Source organism: Castor canadensis, chromosome 9 (assembly GCF_047511655.1).
Source record: "Castor canadensis chromosome 9, mCasCan1.hap1v2, whole genome shotgun sequence".
NCBI classification, from domain to species: domain Eukaryota; kingdom Metazoa; phylum Chordata; class Mammalia; order Rodentia; family Castoridae; genus Castor; species Castor canadensis.
In genome coordinates this window covers 94,593,671-94,617,636 of record NC_133394.1, presented here as the reverse complement: position 1 = coordinate 94,617,636, position 23,966 = coordinate 94,593,671, and the positions used below count along the sequence as shown (strand labels likewise).

The following is a 23,966-nucleotide window of genomic DNA, read 5'->3' as shown; positions in this document are numbered from 1 at the left end:
CACATACATAATAGCATTATCAGAAAAAATGGCATTTACATTTTTCTCCATTTTACAATTTTCCTGGGAATTACCATACATATCCTTCTATTTTAAAAATTGTTGCATTTTACCATCACCAGTAATTCTCTGAGCTATTATAGTAATCACAGGAAGACTTGAATCTTGGCCATTAGCATAATAGATAGATTTTAATAGCTATTTCAAAAATATTTTCATCTTTTAAAACTTTTCTGAAGCTAGGTGTGGTGTCTCACACCTGTAATGCCAGCACAAAGGACCCTGAGGCAAGAGTAGCATGAGTTCAAGACCAGCCTAGTTTACATACCTAGACTGTTATCTTAAAAAACTATATATATATATTTCCTTTTTCTTTTTTCTTTATTTTTTTGGCAGTACTGGAATCAAACTAAGGGCCTCATACATGCTAGACATTCTACCACTGAGCCACACCCCCAACTTTCTTTTTCTGTTGGAAACCAAGAAGAATCAGGATTTCATGCTATCTTTAGAACAATACTCATTATCTTCCCTAGAGTTGATTAAAAAGGATGAAGTTCTATATCATAGGATTGGAAAGCAAGGGAGAAATGCATCTCAAATGTTGATGCCTCTTTGGTTATATTATTATGCAGTGAAAAAAACCTATCAGATAGGTACATCTATGTTAGCAGTGACCATTGGCTTATAGAATTTAAACTCTCACTAGCACTAAAACTCATGTATCACAAGGTGACATTTAAGCCATCTCAAATGCTTAAATCTAGTTGGGATGCTAGAAAGAAACCTTTGATAACACAACAGACGGGCTTCCTGCAAGGGAAGTAGAATATGAATTTGTGCAAATCTCCTACCAAAGACAATGTCCTCCAGAGTTATTGGCTAGAGTAAAGATTGCTGCAAATTATTTGATTTACTTCCCTCCAAGAAGTAGACCAAGTTCATCCTCTTTAATCTGATATCATTGCTTGACCAATAAAAAGTGACAAAAGTGACATACTAGTCTTAAGAGTTTGGCAACTTCTAATTGTTGTCTCTGGGATGTTAGCAGCTAGACCATAAGAATCCCATGCCACAGGGAGAATTCACACACATGTGCTCCAGTTGAAAGTCCTGGAAAGTCCAGCCAACCATAAGCATCAGTTGAAGTCATGTAAATGAGCCATTTTGGACCCAAACTAATCACATCTTTAGATGACTTTAGCCTCAGACACTGTCTGACTCTATTTACATGAAAGATCCCAAGCCAGATCCATCCTGCTGATCTCAGTCAACCCATAGAACCATAAGACTTAGTAATAAATGGTTTTTAATCTACTAAATTTGGAGATGGTTTAATAAATTCTCCTTTACAAATGAGTTAGCCAGTACTGTTGCACTTGAAAAAAAATTTGAAAATAGTTATAGGTAACTATATCCCTGTAGATCTACTTTTTCTACCAGAATGAACCAATAGTGAGGAGAATTTACTATACTTTACATTTTCTGAGTCATATATGGTTATAAAAAATCAAAGAAACCATGAAAAATCAAAAGTTAACACTTCATGCTTGGAGTCAATAAGATGCTACTATGCAGATGGTAGTTTTCTGTTTATCACAACCCTGGAGACTAGAAATTATTGTTATCCTAATTTTTCCTATCCTCCCTCCATTCTTTTCTCCTCTCTGCCTCCAATTTCCACATTGCTTTCAATGCACTCCACTTCACATCAGCAGGAGACTTTCATGTCCATAACTGTCTATGCTACACAGAATGACACTGCCCAAGCAGGAATCCAAATGCAGAAGTCAGGGGAGCTGTTGCTAAGGTAAGAGGAGGGTAGCTCCATGCAGGATTTCATCCACAAAGGCCCCATATGCTGCCACAGTCATCTTGTTCTTCTGCTTGATGAGAAATGATAACCGGGCAGTTGGTCTCTCCCTTACAAATGTGTATTTTATGTATTTTTAAATCAATGACAAAAGCATTAGATGTATAAACCTTTGTTATACTCAAGGACAAAGTTTAAGTACTATTTAGTGTTTTACAACTCTTTCATTTTCAGGTATTCCAAAGTTGATTACAACTGATATGATTAAAGAAGGCGCTGCTGTGATTGATGTGGGTATCAACTACATCCAAGATCCTGTGACAAGAAAGACAAAATTAGTTGGAGATGTGGACTTTGAAGGTATGAAACCAAATATCTTTTGCTAAATGAAGGGGAGGAATGGCTCAACCTTACATGCTTTGACATAAGAAATAGAAACTTTATATTTGGTGTGTGGGGGGCATTATTAAGTTATTAATCATCACTTTCCCTGAAGGAAGAATTTCATCATAGTTATATCATCCTCCTTTCTACCTTGTTTCCTCCCCTTCTCCCTCCAACCCTCCCTTCCTTCATTTTCATCCTGTCTTCTAATTGTACTATTAATATTTGGTTTTATGATCATTCACTCTTGGAGCCAGAGGCATCCTAGGGTAGGTTTGCTAACTTGAATTGTGTATCAGATCTGGACAGTTGTATGGCTAATTGAAGTTGATGTTCTTATATTTTAAAGATAATAAAGAAGAGGAGCTAGGCAAAAATTTTTATGACCAATGAAGGATGTAAGACAGCCAGTGTGTTGCAGCAAAACAATATAATTCTGACTTCTCTCTACAGATGAGAAAACTGAGCCCCAAGAGAAATATGTTTCTAGATGCCTAACCCTAAACCAGTTTTTACTTCCAATATCTTTGCAGGATTTTTACCTATACTTAGGTTACCAGAATAGCCTAGGAGTCTCAGATATCAATGAAGGTATGAGTATAGTCAAATAAGTGGAGACATTTTCATTTTGGAAATATTTTGTGTAGAAGACTGATTGTTTGGGCCAAAAAGACAGGGTCACATCAAGAACTTAGTTACAAATGTGTCATCACAAACTGAAAGGATTGATGATGCAGTTTTTAAAATTCGATTTTTAAATTTCACTTGCAAGCTGGTGATCATCTGAAAGCTTACATATGTCCTAGTATGGTGTCAAATACAATGGAAAACTCAGGCAATTGGAAGTATCCCAGGGTACTGACCTCATATGTATAAAATTCCAGGAAGTAACAGAAACTACATCTACATAGAGGATTTGAGCCTCGTGGTAAACAATTAAAACCTATGGACACACATATGGAACAATGTGTTCTCAGAACAAAGTGATGAATAAGAACAAAGGCACAAATGGGCCTTGTCAAAGAATACACTACTGTCCTCCTAGACTCTAATTCCTAGCGTCCCTGGCATGGTTGGAAATTCTAGTCTAGCAGGGTTGGTTCTCCACATGAACATGTGTGCTATATCTCTGTGTGTGTGTGTGTGTGTGTGTGTGTGTGCATACATGCTGCAATTCTCATAAAATGTCCCCATTTCTTTATCTTTCATGTTTAATTGCTCCAATTGGATATCAGTTAATTTATTTGAATTGTTCAACTCCAATGAGTAAAGATGCATTTCATTTTAAACCTGGATTTGTTGTTTTTTGCAGCATCATTCTGTTTCTTATAACATTATAGTTACTATGTGTTTATTGCAAAAATCACCACGCACTTATGATGCAGGAAAATGGCAATGACAGCATGAGATAACTAGCTCAGGGCAAGAAAACTAGGGATGCTCACAGTTTGCTACCTTGACTGTGCTTATGGGGCAAGCTTACCCAGAAATCCTCCACATTTTTTAAGTCTCTTCTCTCAGAGGGTATTTTGTTGGTTTCAGATCATCTATGCTTCTTATTTTAAACAAAGAATAGTTTTTTGCTCATAAAAACATTTTTAAAATTGAGCATTTGGGCCCTGAGTTCAATCCCCATTACTATAAAACAAAACAAAACAACAACAACAACAAAAGCCCTGATTATTTGGGGCGAGTATGTATGCTTAGTAGCTCATATAGATATGTACTTCAGGTTACATGCCACTCAACTTGGTGATCTCTATTAAATCAAATTGTAGCTCTGTGTAACTAGGTATATCATGAAATAAGAAAATGACAAGGAGAAGCAAAGATGTAAGATGAACAGGAAAGAGCATTGGCCTGGAACACTGAGAGGTTGTTTCATACATAGAACCATTGCCCAATAGTCTTGCAACTTCTCTGGCCATCAGTGTTTTGGTTACATGACAGAAACTACAGTGTTCTCTCCTTACCAAGGTTCTGCTTCCTGGCAAGGTCAACCAGGAAAATATCCTTGCGTCTGTGTGCTCTCATTTAATCACAGAAGTGTGCGTACAGTACAATAAGGTATTTTAAGAGAGTTGAGTCACATTTGCATAGTTATTAGTATAGTAAAGTGTTAAAATTCTTCTCTCTCTCTCTTTCATCTTGGTGGTGCTGGAGTGTGAACTCGGGGCTTCACACTTGTGAGGCAGGTGCTCAATGACTGAGCCACACCTCCAGGCAGTTTTGCTCTGGTTATTCTGGAGGTAGGATCTCACTTTTGCCTAGTTTGGCTTATATGGTGATCCTCCTGTTTTACACTTCTCACCCTCACTGGGATGTTAGGCACACATCACCATGCCCCGCTTTTTCTGTTGAGATTGGGGTCTCACCAACTTTTTTTGCCTAAACTGGCCTAGAACCTTGATCTTCCTGTTTTCAGCCTCCCAAGTAGGTAAGATTATAGGCATGAGCCACTGGTGCCTAGCTCTATTTTCTTATTAATTATTTTTATCAGTGTTTTACTGTGCCTAAGTGATTTATTAAACTATCACAGGTAGGTATGAATAGGAAAAAACATTCTGTATAGTGTTCTGTATTATCTGCAGTTTCAGGCATCCACAGGGATGGAGATGGGTGGTCTTGGAACATATTTCCTACAAATAAGGGGTACTACTTTATCAGTGGTCCCTTTCAGATTTAATGTTTGGTGTACCTTGGATATTTGACATAGCATCCCCAAATGACCATGTAAAAGCAGACTCTTTTGAAGGAAGTTCAAAGATGATCAGAGTTGTATGATTGTATATTATTCTTTCTGTTACCTGCTGGTTCATGGAGCCAGAGCACTAAGGAAGATCTAGACTTGGTAAAGGAGGCCTTTACGGTGAGGCCATGACTCAGTCACCCATAGGAGCAGGCAAGTGATAGGTTTTGACATGTTGCTCTTCAGGTTGTTCATCAGGACTTAACCTGAGGTGAGGGATGATCTCCCAACCGAGAGGGAGGAACTTTAACTTGGGTTATGCCACAAAACTCATAGGTAGCATTTGGCTGCAAATTGCCACAGGGAAAGTGTGACTGCTTTGTGAGTATCGGTGAAAGTTTCACTATAAATCTTGCCAAGGTAAACAAAACGGATGTCGGTAGAATCAAATGTTGAAGTAAATTGTCCACACAGAAAAGTCTGGCTCATTAATGAAGGAAACTGGGCCACCCATTTCAGTAGATTGCATTGATGAGAAAGATATATCAACATAAATGAACAAAGTGGTAATGACAAAAAAGGATGATGATGTCCCAGAGGAAGTAACACTGTTATAAAACTTCACACTAAAGTAACTCTCAGGGATAATTTATGACATTGGAAGGGCAAAGAATGAAGCACTGGAAACCAATACAAACTGAGAAAAAGATGTGAGAATTTGCCAAGGTTTACAAAAGATGCTTTCTCTAAATACTAAGTTATATGACCAGAAAGCAAGCACTATTCACACTATTCTTGACAGGATTTTTGCAAAGAAATAAAACACTAATTCTCAGTGTGTGCAATGTTTAAAATGATGGCACTCTAAATAAATATTTTCAGTTCCTTATGTATTTATAAACCATGGTAATAAATATTTAACATTTTGACAAAAATTTTTAATGATGATTAAACAAAAACAATCTCCCCCAATGATTATTAAGATTACTTTATAATGATTAAGCAATCATTTTGTGATCTTACACTATGTGAAAACTAAGCTCTGTTATATTTATCTCTATGTCCAATAAAATATGTAATTTGTGGCCAAATTCACACTCAATGCCGTAATCACCTCTACATACAATTTGATTATTCAACTTGTTTGATTACAGTTTCTTGCCATTACCATTTTGGTACTATCCATGCAGGTTGTTCATTGTTGGAGGTATTTTATTTTTTTACTTAGCACCTTTCCAGAGAATCACATACTAGTGCTTTTCTTCCATGGAGATCCACAGTAGGCCTTTTCTATGCCTCTCTGGGTAATGTAGGAATAAATTGGGACTTGATATTACTACTAAATTGAAGTGCTGCTTTTATTTTGTATTATCCTCAAGACTGCTTCAACCTGTGATACTTACCATTTTCCCCTCCAGTTATCTGAAAATACCTCTCCTCCTTCAATATAAGACAGTATTTAAAAACATATGTGACCAAATTATTTTTATGTCTAAGAATTGTTTTTCATTACAAATAATTATTCAATGAATAATGGAAAAATTTAGGCTTACTCTATAGATTATTAATTTTTAACAATAGGACATATCTATTTTCACCAACAATTTCTTTGAAGAAACAATTTCTTGTTGTAGCTTTGAAAGACATTTCTGAAAGGGAGCCTGTGTTCTCAAAAGACACAAGCAAGAGATTATGTGGTATGGCAAATAGCTTCTTCTCAATAACAAGCTGGAAAGCAGTCTCTACTCATAGACTTGGATGCTCATAATTACACTGCCTTTATAACAGCAATTCACCAAGTGGATTTGGTCAGCTGAACAACCTAATTAATGACTTCCCATGCTGTTAATTCAGTTAGCCTTGCTTATATTGCTGGACTCTCAGGCTTCATTTATACCTCATACCAAGTTCAGAGATGTTTCTATAATCTTTGTAGCTTTAATAGCTTTCCTTCAGTTTTATGATGTATTCATCCCACAGGGATTGAGGTGGAATGAAAAGAACTGGAATGTCTGCTCCTTTTCAGCTGTCATCCCTACTCCCTATCTTCCAATCCTGACCACACCTCTTTGCTAGTCTACACCAAATACAAGAAAAAATAATTCAAGGTAGAAAGAAAAAAGGAAGCAAAAAGATAGGGATAAGGAGCAATGCATGGGCATTTTTCTCAAAAGCAGAATTGGTGGATTTAAGGTCTAAGAGTCCATGTTAGGAAATAAATGATAGAGATAAGTCTAAATGTACAATTGATGAAACTGATTTAAATTATAGAAGCAAAGAAGGCACATTTTGTGAAAAGAATGTCTACCACAAACACAACCAATATTATTATTGTTATGTTTTTTATATTGCAGTTGCTTTCAAATGTTTATATATACATATTTTGCAGTTTAAGTAATATATAATTTATTCACTTAAACTTATGACAGTCATTTTCCATGCTAAGGCCGTAGTGCACAGTTATGTTCATTGGATATGGGTGTATGTGTCCAAATTTCCTTTGCTTTCAATCATGTCCATCGTATCAGATTAGACCTTACTGCTTAAGACCTCTTTTTAACATATTACCTCAAAGGTAAATAAGTCCAGATATTTGTTTCTCCAAATACAGTCACATTCTGAGGCACTGGCATGTGAATTCTGGGAGAATACAATTTAACCCGTAACACTGTTCTGCCTGAGTATTGTCCTCTTTTACATAGTTGAAGTTGAATTACCTCCTCATTTATGTCCTCTTCCATGGGACAAGTAGCTCCACCTTGAAGAGAATTTGAACTGGAAGTTGCATGAACCACTTCCACGAGCTTCCTGTGGATTTGAATTGCAACATCTCTTACACATAAGGGTGAATGGGATATGGAATCCATATTTTTTAGATAGGAGGCCATACTTGGGTGAATAGTAATCTGCCCTATATTTAAGAATGTGAAGATTAATCTCTTGATTGGAGGAAAAATGAAAGAGATCTCTTCATCCAACATCCACACAGTATTCAGTCTATCTATCCTGAATTCACTGAGTTGTGAGAACCTTAGCAGACAATTTCGTTATTGCCTACTTACTGTCTAATTGGTCTCAAGACTTACTTAAAAGCTCTTTCCTGCAGAGTTGATTGGTGCCTAGTATCAAGGAAGTCATGTCTTAGTTCAGATCTTATAGCATTAACCCTGAAGGAAAATTTGTATAGGTAGTACTTCACCTAAGTGTTCCACCTAAATGTCTTCAATTCTAACTAAACTCAGTTTATTACTGTATCACTGACAGTGATTAGGTGCCTTGATTCACTTTAGGCAATTTTGAAAATGTCATCAAGTCTATTTGTGGCTTTCATTTTTCATATCTTTATCTTCACTGGACTTATTTCCAATATCCTGATGATTGCTGATGTTTTTAGTATAGCCCTTCCACTTCTTCACTGTTATAGGCCCTGGGATACAACAGTGACCAAAACAAAGTTTTTACTCATAGCTAGCTTACATTCTTGTTAGAGGAGGCAGGCAGATAATTTAAAAAATACATACATGCCTATGTACTACAAATTCTTGTTTAAAAACTGAAACAAGATAAGGGAGGTAGAGAATGCTGAGTTAGAGTTGCTTAGAAGCAGTAGTTACTGCTAACCTGAGCAAAATGGGAGAGAGAATCCTGTGGATCTGTGAGAGGAAGGATCCAGACAAATAGAGAAGCAAATGCAAAAATCTTGAAGGGGAGCATAGTTATTGTTTCCTTTCTTTTCTTTTCCTTTCTCTCTTCCTTTGTCTTCCTTCCTTCCTTTTTCCTTCTTTGTTTCCTTCCTTCCTCCCTTTCTCCCTCTCTCTTTCCTTACCTCCTCCCTCCATTTCTTCCTTCCTCCCTCCAAACTTTCCTTCCTTTCTCCTCCAACCCTCTTTCCTCCCTCCTTCCTTTTCTCCCTTCCTCTCTTCCTTCCTTCCTCTCTTTGTCTTTCTCTTTCTCTCTTTAGTCTTTCTTTTGAGACAAGACCTTGCTTTGTTGTCAGATTGGCCTTGAATTCATGATCCTTCTGCCTTAGCCTCCCAAGTGCTGAAATTACATTGTGTGCCACCACACCAAGCTATTCTTGGTAATTTTGATGGGCTACAAGCGTACATTGTAACTGGACATAATAAAGAGAAGAATAGTAAGGGAAAAAGTAAAAAGGTAGGAGTAGAGGTGACATATCATGTAGGTCCTCATAGAAAATGGAAGGAGTTTTGATTTTACACTAAGAACAATGAATAGCTGTTGGAGTATTTAAGTCAAAAAAAGTGGCATTTGATTTGCTTTTTAACAGGACCACTCTAGCTACTGAATGATGTTTAGGCTTTGGAGAGCGAAAGGTATAAAAAAGGGTACCTGTTAAGAGGCTATTGTAATTATCCAAGTAAGAAATGACGGGGTGTTGACCAGGGTTGTAATATGTTTAGGTGTTAAGAGGTGGTTAGATGGTAGATATAATTTAAAAGGAGAGTTGGAATGATTGGTTGAATGATTAGATATGCAAGAAAAAGAAGAATCAGGTATGACTGCAAGCATCTTGGAATAAACAGGAGTAGAGGTACCAATGCCACAATGCTCTTGAAATAAATCTTGAAGGGTCAGTGAATTTCACCCAAGGAAGTGTATTTAAGGTAGAAAGTCAGCTGAAGGAAGAAAGGGGTTCTTTCTGTGTGAAGGGAATGGCAGAGAAAGGCAAAGGGAAAATAATTTAAAGGCCTTATGTACGCAATAGTAGGTCCAACTCAGTTTATTGAAGAAGAAAAGTATGATGCTGTACACAGTTGTGAATGTGCCCCAAATAGCTGGAGGCTTACCTTGTACTTTGCAAAAGAATTTCCAATGGGCAAGAAATCTCTCCCATAAGGGCACCATAAAATTTGAGACTCCATCTCAATGAGGGGTGAGCTTCAATTTTATGGAAGTCCTGTATCATTCTTGTTAGAAACTGTTGCAGATGGAACAAAGACCCCTGGAGTGTTCTTTAAGAAGTTTCTCATTTCTGTTTTCTCTTATTTCAATGATTTACATTTGAAGCCTCAGAGTTATGCTTCATTCTCTGCTGTGTTTTGTCTAACCTTTCATAAAGGACTATGCTCTGGAGTTAGGCTGACTTGAGGTTGAATCTTAGCTCTGTTGCTTAAAATAATTATGATCTTAGGTAAATCATTTCACCTCTCTGAGACTTGATTTTATCATCTGAAAAACTAAGATAATAATACCTATCATAGAAAGTTGTTGGGAAGATTAAGTGAAATAATCACCTTACATGAGCTAATTAATGCATGTGAATCGCTGAGCATAATGCTGGCAGAACACAGTGCGTGTTTTTGTGTACATTATTCACCCTTCTCTCTATTCCCACTGCACTGCTCACAGCAGTTTTATGTCTTCACCTCTCCTCTGGTACAGTTTGTTCTTATGAATCAACTTTTACCATTCATGTTTATTCCTATCTTTTCCCAAATCCTGTAGCAGGTTTCATCTGTCTTTGTCATTTTGTCTTTAATCCTATACCACCTTGCGCTTTTACTCAGTTGTTCCCAAATAGATTTTATGCCTCTGTAATGTAAGCTTCTTGTCTTACATTTCTTTGGTATTTTCATCCCACATCATATCTAAGCCTTCTTAGCCATACTTCTGGCCATTTGTATGAACATCCTCTGCACATATGTTTGTAGTTTCACTCTTACGTTATAGATGTAATTCCCTAAGTTGTCTGGATGGTAACCAAATCTCACATTCCATGTAGCAACAACCACAGTATTAATTTACAAGTTAAGCAAAGCCCTGAGTTTGAGTTCAATTCCCAGCACCCAAAAAAAGAAGAAAGGAAATTAAATAATCTACATCTCACGTCTGTTAATTGCACATTCGTTGATTGATTCATTTATTTCCTCGACACATACTTAGTGAGTGCTGCTTCATGCTAGGCACCATTTAAGGTACTGAGTATATAGCCATGCAGACAATAGACATAGTCCCTGAAATTTTTATTTTCCAAGTCATTCAAAGTTAACATCTTTTGAAAGTGTTTTTGGTGCTTAGTCCCAAGTGCATGTCAGTTTCTAAGAAAAAGACTGTTTTTGAAATATATCACACTAATAGAATTATTAACCTCTGATATTATAAAGAACCAAATATAGCAAATTGTCATCAACTCAGTTCTTTCTCAGTGTCAACTGTTTGGTTTGATGATATGGTTGATAATCCTGACATAAAATATCAATTTTTAGGACATGATTATAAGTAGTCCAAAAATTTAGCTTAATAGGACTAATATTTCAACCCAGAGGTGATATGTCTCAATCATTTTGGAAAAGCTGATGTTAGGTATAAAAGCAGTCATGTTGGAGAGGCTGTTACTACTGCTGTGACTCTAGTACCCACATCATTTCATAAAACACACAGACCTTTGATGGTCACTATGAGATCCCTACCACAGTGAGTCAACTGCCCCTATTGTAGCTTACAACATGGACAAGATGATTTTGTGAAGTCTAGGTCTTTGAAATCTAGTTAACCTTTGAAGACATTCTCTTTAGCAGAATGTATTTGACATAATGTGGTCTCATTTTATACAGAAGGGTTAAGATTGAACCACAGAAAATACATCCACAGAGAATATGTATAAATTTTCATTCTTTTATTCAGCACTGGGGTTTGAACTCAGGGCCTCATGCTACTGCTTGACCTAGGCCTCTAGCCCTTTTGCTTTATGTTTATTTTTGTTTGTTTTCTTTTTCAGATAGGGTCTCATTCTTTTGCCCAGTCCAAGCCCAGGCTTGGACTGTGATCCTCCTACCTCTGCCTCCCAAGTAGGTGGGATTGTATGTGTGTGCCTGTAATCCTAAATTTTCTTTTTTCCTTCTACTACAATGAATCTTTTTATAGATGTTTTTCAGTGTCCTGTATTAAGATACAAATATGTTATGAGAAAGAAATTTTGTCTCCTCCTATCTTGGATTTATTTAGTACTACTGAGATTAAGAACCTGTCAAGAGATTTGGACAATACTGCCAAAAGCAGTAGATTGTTTATAGACTTGCCACTGTGATAGTGACATCCAGTGATTTAAGGAAAATGATCGGGGTGGGGGGGGGGAGAGAAAAAGATTTGGAAGATGACAGATAATCATTTTGTTTCATTGAAGGCACTGTGAAAAGTGGAAATATTTTAGTTATTTCCCAAGTTGTCAGTAGAGTTACCACAAATGTCATAGTAATATTTGAACTCCTGCCAACCAGAATGGAAATGGACAGTGATAGCTGACACCATCCATGGTCAGTAAGAAGGTTCCACTGATAAGTGCTAGTATCCACAGAAATCAGTTTCAAACATTCATCAGGTTATTGGTTTACTATTTGGTTCCTTTTCTAAGGGGATGAGTGGTATTTTTGTAGGTATCCACATCTCTGATGCAGTTTGTCAGATATATAGAGATTTGACTTAATATAAAAGTAAAAGAAAGAGAAAATCTAATTAAGCTATATTGTAAGTACATATATAAACATCACAATATATCCCCAATACAACTATTATATACAGAGGAAAGAAGGAAGGAGGAAGGAAGGAAGGAAGGAAGGATGGAAGGAAGGAAGGAAGGAAGGAAGGAAGGAAGGAAGGAAGGAAGAAAGAAAGGAAGGAAGGAAATAGGTTATTGGCCATCCTGCAGATACAGATTGAAAAGTAAATAGATGAAGGGAGTCCTTGTGAGTATATCTCACTAACTTAATGAAGCCAACACAATTTGTATAGAAATGTAGACCAGAGTTTCATATTATTCTGCCCTATTAGGGCAATAATCTTCTGTCCTATCAGTGCCCGCAGAATGCCATGACAATGAATGTGTTAGTACATTATCTGTTAAAAAAAGAAAAAAAAAACTGTTGGATACTTCTGGAATTAGATAACCAGATAAAAGCAAGAAGAAGCATCGTAAATTGCTTTTGGGTCACCTGATTCCGTGTTGCTTTGCAGGAGTTCAGTGGTGAGCCACTCACTTGTTAAGGAGCCCTTTGCTCTCTGCTGCAACATGCTGTTAAGCATCCTTTTTGTATCAAGTGTATGAGAAAGTGGAGTGTTTTCTGTGTTACCTCCTGAGTCATACTATTTCTCCAGTCTTATGCCATTCAGGTTTTTCTGGTTGTTATTCCTGTACTTCATTTTCCTGAAGCCTGTCTCCCCTTCATTATAGTGGCTGTGTTTGAGAGGCCAGGCCTAAGTGGCTTGTATTTAGAAGCATGGGAAAATTCAAGCATTTAATTTAGACAATTACATATGCATACTAAGAGGCTGAAATTCACATGAGAGAAGCAGGAAATTTTTGTTCTGCTGCCTTGCCACAGATAAGGAATTATCCCTCTTCCTTTGAGGGGAGGAAGATGCTTTTAAAAATTAGTTGTAGCATTGTTGAAAATCTGACATGGACTGTGTGGTACTTCTTTAAGTGACAGAGAATCAGGCAAATGGAGAAATAAAATAATATTACAGGAACTTGAGACATTAGTTCCTCTTCCTGTACCCAAAAATAGATTTAAAGACCACAAATATATTCTTTGATTTTGCCTGAATATAGTTTCCAATACATATTAGCAAAATTAATTATGTTTAGATACATAAGAAAATTCCATTATTTGGGAACTTTAAAGTAGTGCATAATGTATTAAAATAGAAATTCACTGTCTGTCAAGGAATTAGAGGATATTCCAGATGAAATATTTTAAATGGGAATTTGGATTATGAAGTGCAAGGCCCTGGGAGCTAGGGAGCACAAAGTTTCCAGAGGAAGTAAGAACACAGAAAACACAAGCTGGGGACACCCTGTGTGAAGCCTGGTGGCTGTTGCCAAAAGGTTAATGATCACATAATTTTTCTTTTGTTCTTACTTAAGTTATTAAAGGGCATTTTAATATTCCTTGTGTCACTATTAGTATCCTTCATGAGTAATCTTTCCACACCCTGTAACCACATGTCACCCTTGAATTTTTTTTTGAGGCACACGTATAGACTGAATGCCTAGTTTCTTTCATCATTCCTGTCATCACCTCAGCTTAAAATGTGGAATAATCTTTACTCCATTCCTATTATTCTCACTCTGATACTTTAAAAAATGGTTTTCATCAAATAAGGATGATGGAAATTGTGTCAAACCAATCTGTCCTCATTCTTCCCTTTAGGCATCTGAAGCCAATAATATGAAAGAAGAAAAGGTAGCCATCCATACGTGGAGAAAGGAAAGGGAACACAACAGATTAGATATGCATTCCAGACTGAAAACATTCCTTGGGTAATAATTTAATGACATGCAAGAACTTGAAACTTTATAAAAATACAGATGAATTTAATTTAATTTTAATTAAATTAATTTTCTTATGAAAATTATTTCTGAATACACATTTTCCTCTCAAATTTCTCATTTTACTAAACTGGCTATTAATTCCTAAATACATAAATAAATAATCCCATTCATAAAAGACTTCCTTCAAGGCTTATTTACATCAAACACAGAACTACAGCAACCCTTATTCAGTCTGAGTTTACTGACTCCTTACATAGGTCTCGTGTATACAGACTGTGACCACTGTTTTCTTCTTGTGTTTCTGTCCTAATGAGCTTCTTTCACTTCCTCCATTACAAGCCCCAAAAGCCTTTGTTTTTACTCTTTCCTATATCTGTGTCGCTTTCTCTTTCCTCCTCTCTACCCTTCATGCACCTGTCAGGTTTTGAAGTTTCTCTTCAAGTTTACAAATCTTTCTCTGATCCCTATCCCTGATTCTCATTTCTTATTTGAAGTGATCTCACAAGAATCTGAATTTATTCCTGTCATACTGCATCTCACATTGTTATTTTTGTGTGTATTTCCTTTCCCTCCATCTCAAATGCTAAACTCATTTCGTTAGAGAAATGTGCAAGCACAAAACAGGCAGTTTTTCAATTGGATTTTATCCTACCTCAAAGTACACTTTCCCCAAATGTTGAGAATAACTTAACAATTGGTTTTAGGTTAATATCAAAGTTTTAAACATTGTCTATTAGGCTCTACAAAACCTGAACATTGCCTGCCTCCTTCACTTCATCTCCTAAAGCCCTTCCCTTTACTCCTACATGGCAGCCCTACCAGCCTTCTGATGGTGCTTCCCAGAGTTCAGGCTGCTTTCCACCTGAGGGAAGTTTCTTCCTACCTTTATCACAAACATTTACCTATTACCAAGAACACTGCCTGTTCTCCACCTGTGTATTTCACCTGGAAAAGTCTGGCATTGAAATGCCACATATACATGTGTATATACAGTGCTCAGGCTCAGATCTTCAACACATTCACAATGCAGTAAGTCTTTCATCTGTGCACACACTATAGCTACATCTCAGTTTTTATTTAGGTAATTGAATTTTTAATGTCTGTCTCCACAAGTAGATTGTAAGCTGCAAAGGGTCATAACTAGGTTTTTCTTGCACAAGAATCCATCTAGGCCAATTTGTAGCATGTGTAGGAACAGTGGTAATCAAGTATAGGGTTAGGAAATGATGCAAGATAAAAAGGTTGGATCCAATGATAATATATCATGACTGGCATGGCAAATAATTTATATTCTATCCTAGGAATTAAATATATTCTAAAAATTATATTTTATGCATAAAATATTTGTAAACTAAAATGATCTATACTTTTTGGGAGCAGGAGATGGGATTTTAACTCAGGACTTTGTGCTTGCAAAGCAGGCACTCTATCATTTGAACCACACCTGTAGTCCCAAATCTATATTTTAAGGAATAAATCTGGCAGCAGATGATATAGCTTAATATGACAGACTTGGAACCACAAGACTATTATAATAGATTATAAAAATGGCCACACATTTCTTCTGTGCCCATATGCACATCCTCTTTGCCTTTGTTACTCTTCTCCAAAGCCTTTGAATTTGAGCTTGACCATAAGACTTGCTTTGGCCAATGAGACATTAGCAACTGTGATGCAAACAGAGGTGTGAAAAACATTTGCATATTGGGATTTTCTTGGAAACCATGTGAACTAGCCTCTCTAAAGCAGTGAATATCAACCAGCTTTTAGATTTATTCTGCCTTGTTTGTATGTATAATACTCCTCTCCTACCATTTAGAAACATTTCTCACTTCAGACAAAGGTTCTTTGGGGTGAGAAGAAGTGTATGTAGTTTGACTTAATTTACAAGAGATTCCAACATGCTCTATGACTGCAAATTGAAAAAAATCATTCTGTAGGTTGCATGGATCAATGAATGAACAGTTAACTCAGCCTGAGGAGTTAACAAGCTCTATAAAGGAAATGACATTTATTTTAGGTCTAAAGAAGAATAAATACTCACCAGATGGAGAAATGAATATGGGTAATGTTAGAAAAAGAGTACAATATGATTGTACAAAACACAAGACTCTCTTAACATTCTAAACCATGCTAAGACAGCCATAGCATTTTCAAGAAAATCTGTAGAAATTTCATTGCAGTATGAAGTTTGTAGAGAGGGTATTCCAATAAATTGTCATAATCGTTACCTTCCAGCAAACTATTCTTATTTTCAAGAAATTGTTTTAAACATTATCAAGTAATATCCATCTAAGTCTTACTCCCCAGATTAAGTTCCTCCATTCAGACCTTAGAATTTCATAATTGTTTTATTTGTCTTAATTGTCAAACAGTTTCAATACCTCTCAAATCATGGTGAATTTAGAGTGAACCCGACACTGATTTTTCCTATGTGCTCATTAGCTTATTATGAAGTTACTGATACCAATTCAGATCTAACACCTGATTCTCATATATGCAGAACTTTTTGTATTTTCCATAAACACATGCATGTATATCGTCTCACCCCTGTACTCACAGTTAATAAGTCTTTGAAGGAAATTACTTCCCTGTAATGCTTCTGTGTTTCTCTACAATGAAACTTGTAGATCTTATTCTATACATAATAAAATTAATTTTTAAAAGCATCATCTTTATAAGCAGGTACAAATCCTAACTACCATTAGGAAGGGATTAGCCAGTGAGAAGTTATTCTGATGATGTAATGTTTGTTAACTTACTCTCAGGCATGATTGGGGAAGATGCTTTTCAGGGCATCAGGCATTAACTGAATTTATCTCTTTCTCCCCTGGCTAATTTCAGCTCATAAACCACCTATGGTGCTGCATAGACATACTGCCTAGAATGGCCTTGATATGTGTATGCAAAATCATTAAACTGTAGAATTTTATTTTTATTTTTAATGTTTTAGGAAACAGGATCTTGTTATTCTGCCCAGCCTGGCCTTAAATGACTGCGCTCAAGTGATCTTCCTGTTCCAGCCTCCCAAGTCACCGTGACTTGTGGCCTGGCTTAGAATTTTTTTTAAAAAGTATTGGCATCTAAACCTATTGGTATTTGCTAACAATTACCTGCCTTTCTTTAGAATTTATTTATTTCCATATCTCGATCTTTATGTAAATAAGCAAAAGATACACTAACACTATCTGGCAGTATATAGACTGATTTTTTTTTCTCTCAGAAATGGATGCTCAGGAAAATTTAATAAAAAAGAATAAGACCTAATAGTTTTGTAAATCAGATTGAAATGAGTAATGAAGTAAGTATTTGAGTAACCAGGTGTGTCCACAATAATATCATAGTCTTCTGCCTTTTGAGTAATTTAAAGGGTTCCACTGTTGCTACTAAATGCTTATTAATATTCAGGAAAGTAGTAACCCAAGAGAGGTGAAGACCCATTAGCCATCACAGTTTAATTCTATGAAGAGTGATAGGCAGAACAAGAAAAATGTGTGTTAGTTTCTACCAGTTGAGTGTCCAAAACTGCAGATGTTGAGCTAAAACTCAGGAAAATGTTAGTTTATGCAACAGCTCATTCACAATCCCTCTTTCCACACCAGAACCTCTCTTCTTGAGCATAGATCCAATAGTAAGCCTGTTGTATAAAGTGTAATTTGGAAGAGGAGGGTCATGATACCTGGGCAGACCAGTGATTTATCTGATCTGATGCCCATGGAATAAAATGACTTGGACTGCCAAGCCAGCTGTATAACTTGAAGTGCAAAATGTAATCCAGAGATGATAAGTTATGAGTACTCAAAAATGTAAGAAAATTAGTATATTGGAAACTCTTCCTCTTTGTTTCTTTTTCAGAATATTCTCCTAATACTTTGTGAAAACTGAGTCAATTTCTGGCACTGGAGCCATTCTTGGGACTTTTCTTCTCATTTAGGTCATGTAATATAGTTATATTGGAATGGGGTAAAATTATGTAATCACAGAATTTTTCAAACCTGGTTGTGAATAATGTCTGTATCATATGGGAGAGTGATAAGTCACTGTAACTTCATTGAGCCACGCTTTTCTCATCTATTAAAATAAATGATAATTAAATTACTAAAATAATGTGTATAAAGCCTGGTAGTACATGCATGTAGTCCCAAATATTGGAGAGACTGAGCCAAGAGGATCACTTGAGCCTGTAAGTTCAAGAACAGCCTGGGCAACATGGTGAGATCGTGTCTCAAAAAAAATTGTATATGCATTTCTTGACAAGTAGGTACCCAACTGGTAGTAGCTGTGGTTATTTGTTATTTTTCAATGTACAAATAATATCTACTTTACTTTTCTAAGTTGAAAAACAAACTATATAAAAAGAATTATATTATGCACCCACAATAGATTTCCTGATGTAAGTAATTTTATTACAGTTTTTGATTTGGAAAAAAATGTTTTTCATTAAAAACTTCATTTGCATTTGATTCTTATTTTACTATATTATTCAGTCATGTTTTATTTTTATATATTAATATTTCAAATTTAGTGCTTTATAAATATATGATTTATATACTATTAGTGCAACAAGTAGTAGCATATTTCTTCTAGAGATCTGTGGAGGTTTTAAAGGCTTTGCTCCTTCAGGGAGATGGAAAAACCCTTCCCTGCCCCCCCCACCCCCTCAAGGGCATTGCTTCTACCATCAAGTCATCTTATTGACCAGTGAAAAATACAGTTTGTCACCTCAACCAAAATAAGTAGCTTGAGTTATTCAGTAAATTAGCTTGACCTACATTGATATTATTTATATCTAGTCAAAAGTACTAACACACTTCTGAAAATAGATTTTAAAATTTAAATAAGAACTATTTACTTTATCAATTTACTAAATACCTAGCCTGCACATAGACAAATTCTGACATTAAAAACAGCAATAACAAACACAATGACTTGGCTTCCATCTTCTAGTACTTTTATCCACTTAGGAAAAGAGACAATGCAGTAAGTTCCATAATGAAGGCAGTTAGAAAATAACTGTAAACATAGATGGTGGAACTTTCTATTTAATATTGGAGGGGTAAGTTTTTGAAAAAACTTATAGACAGGTGACATTTCATTGCCTTTTAAAGAATAATAAGATATTTCTTGTCTGGATAAAGTGAAAGACTATTCCAGGTAGAACCAAAGCTAAAACAAAGAAAGAAAGGACTAAAAATTTGTAGCTGTTTGTGGAATGGCTGTTTACCCAGTTTAATGTTTCTATAGCAGAGTACACTGGCTGAAGTATGGCAATAGAAAGAATCTGTTGAGACATAGACTTTTGGAAAATTGAAATATTACCACCCAAATCTTGTCTTTTCTTTATAACTTACTAAATTAGTCTGTTTTCCATAGCTTTAACAAAATACTAGAGGCTATGAAATTTGAACTAGAAGTGGTTTGTTTAGCTCACAGTTCTGAAGGTCTAAGAGCATAGCACTGGCTTCTGCTTAGCTTTGAAGAGAGTGTCATTGTGGATGGCGTCACAATGGTGGGAGTGATGTCAAAATGATAATGTAGGAAAGGAAGCCAGAGAGGAGAGGCCAAACTTACTCCTTTATAACAACTCAATCTCACAGGAACTAACCAAGGTCCCCTGAAAACTAAATTAATCCCTTCTAAGGCAGTGCCCCCAAGACATAACTTTCTTCCACTAGGTTCACCTTATCATACGGCCACATTCAGTGCCACACTTCCAACACTTGAAACTTTGGAAGACACTCAAACCACATCCAAACAATACCACAAACCATCAGAAGATTCATGACACACACTAGCTGAGTTTTGTGTGATATACTTACACTTATTTGGACTTTTCTTTAAGTTAAACAATATTATTCCTTTGTTTTTCCTGTGTTTAAAAAATTATCTCAATGTATTTCTCCATTCAAATAAGGTAAAAGTAAATTTTACAAAGAATCTTTCAAAAAGGCAAAATAAATTGCACAAAAATAGTACAGGATCTAAAAAACATCTCTTGGTTTTGAGTCACATAAAAGTGTATAGGAGAAAACTTGCAAAAGACAATGCATCTAAGTACCATGTAATTAATAATGCCAAATTATGCATTAAAGAAGTATTGTCTATGCTAAATTTGTCCTAAAAGAGTTATCTGGAAAAACTTCATTTCTGTTATTCAACTAGTAAATCATGGAACCATTAAGTCGATGAATGCATGGAGCCATTCACCTTTAATACTGTGGGTGTGGAAACATTTTAAACCTTGCTGAAAGTTCTGTGCCATTTTCTTTATGTTCATTGAATAAAAAAATCTTTATAGCTTTGAACAGTACTATGTGTATATGCTCAGGAATTCAAATATATTTGATGATTTTTATTAGAGTTATACTGAAATGTATTATCTAGGCACACCTGATAATGTTGTTATAACAGGGATGATTCAATTTCATGAATGGCATGTGTTGAGCATGTGACTATCATGTCTTTAGGAAGTAGCTAACTGGAGTTACAGGTAAGTAGGTGAATCATAAGTTATAACTTTCATCATGCAAAGCTAACTGAACAGTATAGAGATTGAACCATCAGTCTTGGTCCCAGTGTGTTCTCTCTGTCTACCTTAGACATCATGTTTGTATGAGTGTATGTGGGGGGATGTTTGTACATTCTAAAAGTGCTTAAAGGTTGTTAGAGTTATATGTGTAATGTGGAAAAATCCTTTACATTCTGCATGCTTAAAATGTGAAGTTCCCAGACACATTTAGAGATGAAGAATATTTTCTGTATTCTCTCTCAGCTGTCAAGAAGAAAGCTGGCTATATTACTCCAGTACCAGGAGGTGTAGGACCCATGACAGTGGCAATGCTTCTGAAGAACACCCTTCTGGCAGCTAAAAACATCATTTACTAGATCACATGAAAGAATAAAATGAACTGAAGTCACACTGTTTATTTATTTGACAAAGGGAAAATAACTTTATATTTTACTACAAAGCTATTTATTTCTACATTGTGTTTATTTTTTCATGGATATAATCATTGTGGATCAGACGATTCACACAACTTTATACATTTCCTACTAATGAATTTGGAGTCTTAGGAAAAACCAAAACAATTCCAATGGTAACAATTGCTTATTTTATGGATATTTGTTCATAATGTTAGTATAATAAAGGGTTCACAATAAAAATATATTTTGACATAATTAAATATCACACAGTATGTGTTCAACAAATGTTTTGTCAGTCAAATGGACACCAATGTAAAATGTAATTTCAGCTTTACCATATAACATGCTCAATTTTCAATGTATTTCATGTTTTAGGTCATCTTCTGAAAAAGAGCTTACTTGTTAAAAGAATGTTGAAAATAAAAATCTTAATCTCACATGTCTCCCAAATGCAACCTACAAGGCCATCCTAATGAAAAGTGATAATTGATTAAAGAAAAATATTCAAGGAAAGCAAAATACACAATGCCTTTTCATTACTTGAAAAAGTAAAGATTCTATCATGTCATGAATGACTGCTTGCCACAGTAAGAATACATGAGGAATATGATAGGTTTACATCTCATTTCTTTCTTCTTTAAAAAATATTTGGGCAGTACTTTCACTTACAAAAATAAATATACAAAATAAAACTGATTGTGTTTTCCCTTAAATATCAGATAAATATGACATAGAGTGAGTGAGATTATAATCAAAGAACAGTAGCTGATGTTTGTTCATTCGCAAATTTAGAAATCTACTAGGAAATCATAAACTTCCAATATGCCAAAACTAAACCTTGGGATGCAACTAAATATCAACTGCTGGTGCCAACAGTTCTTCCCTCTTCTGCTAATGGCATTTGTCTCTCAAAATAAATGTGGTGTTTCTTACTTGATTTAAATTAGGAAATCCATGTGAATATTAGTTGAAGACTATTTCGAAATTACTAATAGTAGTAATTATACAATTATACCAATTATACAATTGGTATTGTGTTTTTATGCCCAAATCCCACCTGTATGTTTGTGTACCAGTAGTGACTCTTATTCAATGCGTGTCTTTATCAATGTGTACTCTTGTTTATTTGTGTGAAAATAGATTAGATGTTTATAATTAATAAAATTTTACATATTTAATAAAAGCAATTCAAAGAAGAATGGTTGTATTCTTTTTATATTTGTAAGATAGCCACACATTTCTTTGTTCATATATTTGCTACCCAATTCCTTACCTCATGCTGGAAAAAATGTAGTAACTTTCTCATACATGTAAGTTAAGACACTACAACATATTATACAATCGGTCCATACAAATCTTGGTCCAATTGTCTTGACAGAAATGTAAATTGAAAGCTTGCAAGCAAACATTTTAGGAAGGGCCTCTTTATATTTTAAAGGTCCCCAACTCCTAAAACAAATAAAATGACCAAAAATACATGGATATGAAGACTATAAAGACTATAATTTTGAGACACCTCCCTTCATGGTTCCAGAAGGATTATTTTGGAATAATATTCATATTCAGCCTTCTAAAAGACTAAAAAGAAATTTCTGATACTTGTTTAAAGTGGTAAAGAAGACTTTGTTCAAGGCTATTGCAATGGAGTGTACACTATACAGAGAAGAGATTGAACCTAACTCTATACAAAACAAAGACAGTTTGGGATTTATAGCCAATGAGCAGAGATAGGGGGTCATAGATAGAAAATTACTAAGAGGACATGATTCGATATCAAGAAGAGGGAAATTCTTGTTAAACAGGCTTATCAGTATTCTTGATAGCAAAAGGCCAAAGACTTAGCTATTGAGGGTAGGGTACGAGTGACATGATCAGATTGTTACAAAGAGATGGGGGTTTCAAAAAACTGATTTAGCAGGATTCTTTGCTAAAGCCAAGGTCAGTGGGCCAAAGTCAAGGCTTTGTCAAGAAGAGGGCTCAGATGAGCTTGGTTAAAGTTGGTGAAGGAAAGAGTCTTTGTCAATACATAAAAGAGATCAAACTAATTCATTGGTCTCATGACTTTATTTATGAGTATTTGGAGTCACCAAAATATAGACATATCATGGCCTTTTGGGGAAGTCTGAGGATATACATTTTCGTCTCCTACATTAAATATATCTATAAAGAGGACTCTTAATTATAAATGGAAGTTAAACAATAATATGAGATATTGAGGTAAAAAGTTTAGCATATGCATAGATATACAGATATCAAGACATACACATGCATATATATTTGAAAGCAAGGTTTGCAGTCAGATGAAAATTAAATGTATAATTTGGAAAGTTGTAGAAAGACTGCTGGATTAATATGCAAAAACAGATTAGAGGAAACCCTGATAAATTGGAATTTAGACCATGTTTAGTAAGCAATGAGAATTGTAGTTAGAGGTTAGATAATGTGATCATTGATTCAGATAAGGAAGTTATATTAGGGAAATGATTTTGCAGAAGAGATAATTTGTTTAATTTAAGACACATTGAGCTTGAGGTGATGACATAATATATAAGTAAGAGTGCTGAAGCAATACCAGTTTGGGAAGAGGATGGGCATTCATAACTTAGTGGTGACTACTATATATATCCTGTATCTTTCTACACTTATTCAACAGTAACAGCTATCCTTAACTGAGTACCTATTATGTGCTAAATACTTCCTTTTATTTTTATTTTTTGTTCTTTCTCCTTACTAATGATATCTATTTGGTAGATGAGGAAATTCACCCTTCTGTTTATTAAAAAGTCTCAGCAAAGCCAAATGAATAAAGTTTGAATTTAAGACAAGGTGTGTTGGGATGATGTGAATCAGAGCCTGATGTT

At 35.3% G+C, this 23,966-nt stretch overlaps 1 protein-coding gene across 3 annotated transcripts in view; it reads left to right on the top strand.

The window, feature by feature from the left end:
• Mthfd2l (methylenetetrahydrofolate dehydrogenase (NADP+ dependent) 2 like) overlaps positions 1 to 22,571 on the top strand; it is a 129,230-nt gene extending 106,659 nt beyond the window's left edge. The window contains exons 7-8 of one of the 3 annotated variants that reach the window (XM_074042005.1): positions 2,048 to 2,173; positions 20,954 to 22,571. In XM_074042005.1, the coding sequence (XP_073898106.1) occupies positions 2,048 to 2,173; positions 20,954 to 21,066 (239 nt within the window). In that variant the 3' untranslated portion in view covers positions 21,067 to 22,571. Of the gene's footprint in view, positions 1 to 2,047; positions 2,174 to 18,036; positions 18,378 to 20,953 lie in introns of those variants that run through there. The other 2 variants (XM_074042003.1, XM_074042004.1) reach the window with 2 other exon arrangements.
• Positions 22,572 to 23,966: the final 1,395 nt, after the last annotated feature.